This window comes from Sinocyclocheilus grahami, unplaced genomic scaffold (genome assembly GCF_001515645.1).
Source record: "Sinocyclocheilus grahami isolate Dianchi unplaced genomic scaffold, SAMN03320097.WGS_v1.1 scaffold70.1, whole genome shotgun sequence".
NCBI lineage: Eukaryota > Metazoa > Chordata > Actinopteri > Cypriniformes > Cyprinidae > Sinocyclocheilus > Sinocyclocheilus grahami.
The window spans coordinates 651,433-656,544 of record NW_015505249.1 but is presented as its reverse complement, the minus strand read 5'-3'; the positions used below and the strand labels follow the sequence as shown (position 1 = coordinate 656,544).

Sequence of the window (5,112 nt, the reverse complement as noted above, 5' to 3'; positions counted from 1 at the left end):
GAGACGCAAGGAGAACAACACTGCAGGGAGAGTTCACCAGAAAATGTTTAATTATCTTAATTTACTCCCCTTTTATATGTTGTGCCAAACCTGTATGGCTTTCTTTTTTCTGTGGAACCAACCACTGGATATATTAGATAAAAAAATGTGATATTATAGATAGGCTAATAGACACAGGTCTTTTTCATTGTAATCTTGGCACGAAATGCTATATGAAAGTAGTCTATACAACTCTTGCACTGTATTTCAAGGTGTATGATCGCATTGTGTGATTAACAAATCAAAATTGAAGTCATTATTCGCTAACAATCTTCCTCTTCACTCAGCTGTTAATTCAAGAATCTGTATAGTGAGTCAGTGAGTTTAAATAATTCATAAACAAATCATATTGATTCATTAACTAATTACTCCGTCCAGTTTGTGAACTAGATCAAGATCATTCCCTTTTATTCATTAGAACCAGCTTCTGTTTTCTAGTTCAACTCATTGATTAATTTGAGTCATTTGCAGTGTAAGTTTGTAGCTCACTGGAGGGTGATGTGTATATATATATTTTTCTCAGCAAATAACAACTTAAATTTTGGTCCCTTCCTCTTACAAAGCTGACTTCAGAAGACTCCAAATATAGAGCATGAGTTGTATGGACTACTTTCATGCAAGAGCCTGTTTGTTCAGAGAGTTAGTAAGTTGAACTTTAATTCTAGAACAAATCAGGTCAACTCAACTCATCAGTGATTCATTAAATCCAATTTGTGAACTAGCTCAAACAGCTTTCATTGCAGAACTGGCTCAAAATGAAAGATTTGCTCACTGCTTCTGTTCTCTGTTTCAACTCATTGAGTCATTTGCATCGATTCTCAAGTGGAGGGGAAGATTATGAACAAATTATAACTTAAATTTCAGTCGTATGATTTCAGAAGACTTGCATAAATATAGGGCATGAGTCGTATGGACTGCTTTCATTCAAAAACCTGTTGTTTAATTCAAATAATTCAATCTAAAGATCATAAAATAATGAGTTGTTGTTTTCTGCTCCAGTTTTCAGGTTAAACTCATTGATTCAGTTGCAGCAGTTCTTGAGTCAACAACTTAGAAGGGAGTTTTATCAGCAAATTATAGCTTTATTTCAATCTGTTTCTCTTAGAAAGCTATCAGATGCCTTGAAAAGATTCTGAATATATTGTACGAGTTGTATGAACTGCTTTTATGGTGCACCTTATGAACTTTTTTGCAGCTTGATCAGCCGAGTGATTCTTGTTCAATCCAACCGATTCATTCCACTGTTTTCAGCGATGTTCACAAAATATTCTTTCCGTTCCTTCCTCCGTCTCACTATTTGGGTTTGATTTTTGTTTCAGACTTGTTATATTTTGTTGCCTTGGTTGGCAGGAGGAAGTTTCACGTTATCAGGATAAGCAGACCTGCCGTGAACGATGAACACAAGTGAAGAATACGGTTCTGCGGAGGTGTTGAAAGCCTCGGTCTGAAGATAAGAGACTGTACGCTTCCATAACCACCAAGAATTACCACGACCGGATTGGATATGAGTCGCCTTAGCTCTTTAGATGGTGCTGTTTTTACCTAAATGGACTTCCTTTCCATTTTACCCACTTCCTTTATTGGCTACAAGTCGCAACTGGCGCTCAAAGGGACGCAGCTTGCAAGCTCTGGATCTTCTGAGATTGGTTTTCTCAAACCAATCGATAACTGAGGCTTCATCGTTCTCTAATGGAGAACCAAAAGGGAAAAGCTTCTTCGGACAACTGACCAGGCCTCAGGAGAACTTTGAAGGAAAGTAAGGGAATTCAGACTTCAGTCCATGATAAAGAGTGAACCGTTGTAACCTCATGGATCTAATTGGTGTGTGATGATGGTCACACTGGATGGTTGTGCGACTGCTGCACGTGGCCATTAAGCAGATGATCGAGTCAGGCTGGAGCATAGTGCTGTCTTGTCCCTCTCTGGTCTTCTTTATAGAAACCAGTAGACATTGGCTGTCAAACTTTCTCTTAGCTTTAGCTTCTTAGGTCTGGTCTTCTGGGCTGGTTTAGAGAAATGGATGATCTCATAATGGCGTTTGGACGTTTTCTAAATGGATTTATGAAGATAAGCAAGGCTGCTTTCCTTCATTAGCTCTTTTGCTCTCACAGTCTAAATATTTCTGTCAGTCTATCAGTTTGTCTTCTTATTCATTGTTTCATTTAATCAAACACTCAAATTATGGTATGAGCATCCTTCTATATTCCAATTCCTTTGGTTAATTAATAGCTCATCTGTATCTCTGTGACATGATGGCAAACTATCTTCACATTGTCTGAAGAATGTGGCGCTCACATGGTACATATGTAAATGACAGCACTGTGTGGATAGAGGAATGACCAGCATTCGCTCAGAGTAATCTAATATGTCTGACTGTCTTCCATTAGCTGGGATTGAGATGGTTTTTCCTGAATTCTGTGTTTTTGGTGCTGTAGGCCAGGGATTTTTATTGTTTTTGTCAACTAAACCAACCTAAAGTATTTACTTAAATTACCCACTGAGATTTTAAGATAATATCTCAATAATGTAAAAAAAACGTTTGTATGTTCGCGGTTCTCTGTTGTCGGTTAATTGCAACATGACATTCAGGTAAAAAAAAAAGTGTTTTTTCTTTCTATTATTTTGATTGTTTTTATTGTGAAACCGTATGAATTGCCCAGTTTATAGTTTATTATAATATTTATAATATAATCATATTTTATATCATTTTCAATATAGTTATAATATAAACACAAATATGTAATTAAATAATATAAATATGTAGTTGAAATACAAATATCTAATTATGTATAAATATACCATTTATAATAATATAATGTTTAATTATAAAAAAAGTACAAATTAATTCTGAAAATATATGTATGATGTACGTGTGTGTGTAATATATATATATATATATATAATATTTTTAGAATTAATATTTTTTTCAATGGTTCTGCTGTTTCTGGATATTCAGTTATTATTTTTTCTTTTGATTTAATTTACAATAAAAGAACTGAAGCTGTTGAATAATGGTAAATCACTGACAATGATTTGAGTGAATTGACAGCCCTACTTTCACTTTATAACTAAAACTGTATGGTTAGCATGGTGCATGTTCATAAGGGTACATGAAGGTGAATGAATCAAATCCTTCTTTCACTGTGTTTAAATATGAATTACTGAAATGCTGAATCATTGTTTTCTCTGCAGGAATGAAGATCTGAAGGAGATGCTGGAAAGCAACAAAGAGTCTCTGAAGCTGGAGGCAATGAAGAGGATTGTGGGGGTAAGTCATACTGACAGATAGAGATCTGGTATTAAAGGGATAGTTCGTCCAAAAAATGAAGAATGTGGGTAAGCAAACTGGTCCCCATTGACTTCCATAGTGTTTTTCCATACTATGGAAGTTAATGTGAACCAGCAACTGTTTGGTTTCCAGCATTTTTCAAAAATATCTTTTTTAATGCTCATCTGGAGAAGGAAGCTCACACAGGTTTGGAGGGTGAGTAACTTGATGACAGAATATTCATTTTTGGCTGAACTATCCCTTTAAGATCCAGTCTCTGATTTTATGACTGCATTCATCACTCAGCATCAGTGTGTTGCTTCATTCTGTCTCATCATATGTTTATTTCTCTCTCTATCTAGTTGATTGCCAAGGGAAAGAATGCATCTGAACTTTTCCCAGCGGTGGTGAAGAATGTTGCAAGCAAAAACATTGAGGTAAGAAAATATATAAAACCTACCAAAACATGCTCGAATCAGTTTTCCTCACTGCGCTTTTTGCTTTGACTTGAGAGTGAAAATCGACTGCTGAACACAAGTGTGGACCCCAGTAGATGGGGGTTATTTTTGATCGGGCATCTCACAGGGAAGCCCTTGTTGATGAAGAATGAATGTTTAGATGGAAGGAAGATTGTCTGGACAGGAGAATGGAAAGACATGAGAGGTGGTTGGGAAAAACGTCCTGGCTGAAGAAGACGGCTGCTGTTTTGAGGGGCCGGTGTGTAATTGGTGGTCCAGGGGCCCAGTCACGCTTTCTCTGTCTCCCCCCACGTCTGATGCTCAGCGCTGGGCAGCTGTGTGCAGAACGCTGTCGCTCTCTGGAGCTCAAGAGACGCGGGGACGCTGGCATTGATCCACACACACACACACACACACACACACGAGACCACAGGTGTGACCATTGATCCACTCACTGCAGGGTTACACACACACACACACTCACTCACTCACTCACTCACTCATACACACTCAAACACTCATGTATTTGACCCTTCACTAAACTCCTCCCCTCCTTGGTTACTGTTGCTAACTTGGACAAGCTTTACATTACACCCTGTAGGAATGAACTGGAGATTTCTGTGAACAGCATGATTTTCAGTAAAATGTGTTTATTAAATGGTACAAATTCTTTTGATGATATTATTATTATTTTATATTTTTATTAATTACTTTGTTTACTTTTTAAAATAATTTTGCAATTATTTCTTTTTACATTATGCAGAAAAATGGTAAACTTTGATGTCACCGACCCCCACAACTGTTTTTTTTTTTTTAATTGAAAATGAATATATTGTTCTTATTGATAATTTTTTTTTTTATTTGTTTATTTTTTTAGGTATTTAAGTACATCAAGTTAAACTAAATGAAAATGTTGACAACTACCTTAAAATAAGTTTACATTTTTCTTTTTAATATTTCATTTAATTTAACATTTACTTCAAGTTTTTTTAAATTATTATTTTATAATGGTTTTACTTTTAGTTTACTAAATAATATTATAAATATTTGGATAGTTTGGAAAATATTACTGTATATTTCTTGCTATTAGTTTGAGGTCTTTTTTTGTATATCATCTGTCAATACGTTAATTGCAATTTATTTTAATCCCATATATAATTTATTTTTCTCACTAGTAATGTATTTTATTTTTTATTTTACTGTAGTTTATTTTATTCAATTTTAATTTATTTTTATTTTTAATTTACTTGTAATTTAAATTACTTTTATTTAAATGTATTGCTTTTATTTTACTTTATATATATATATATATATATATATATATATATATATATATATATATATATA

General features: G+C 34.4%; 1 protein-coding gene across 1 annotated transcript in view; it reads left to right on the top strand.

Moving 5' to 3' along the window:
• Positions 1 to 5,112, top strand: part of LOC107585428 (AP-3 complex subunit beta-1-like) — a 75,089-nt gene that overhangs the window by 5,580 nt on the left and 64,397 nt on the right. The window contains exons 2-3 of the mRNA XM_016272446.1: positions 3,232 to 3,307; positions 3,670 to 3,744. Of these exons, the coding sequence (XP_016127932.1) occupies positions 3,232 to 3,307; positions 3,670 to 3,744 (151 nt within the window). The remainder of the gene's footprint in view (positions 1 to 3,231; positions 3,308 to 3,669; positions 3,745 to 5,112) is intronic.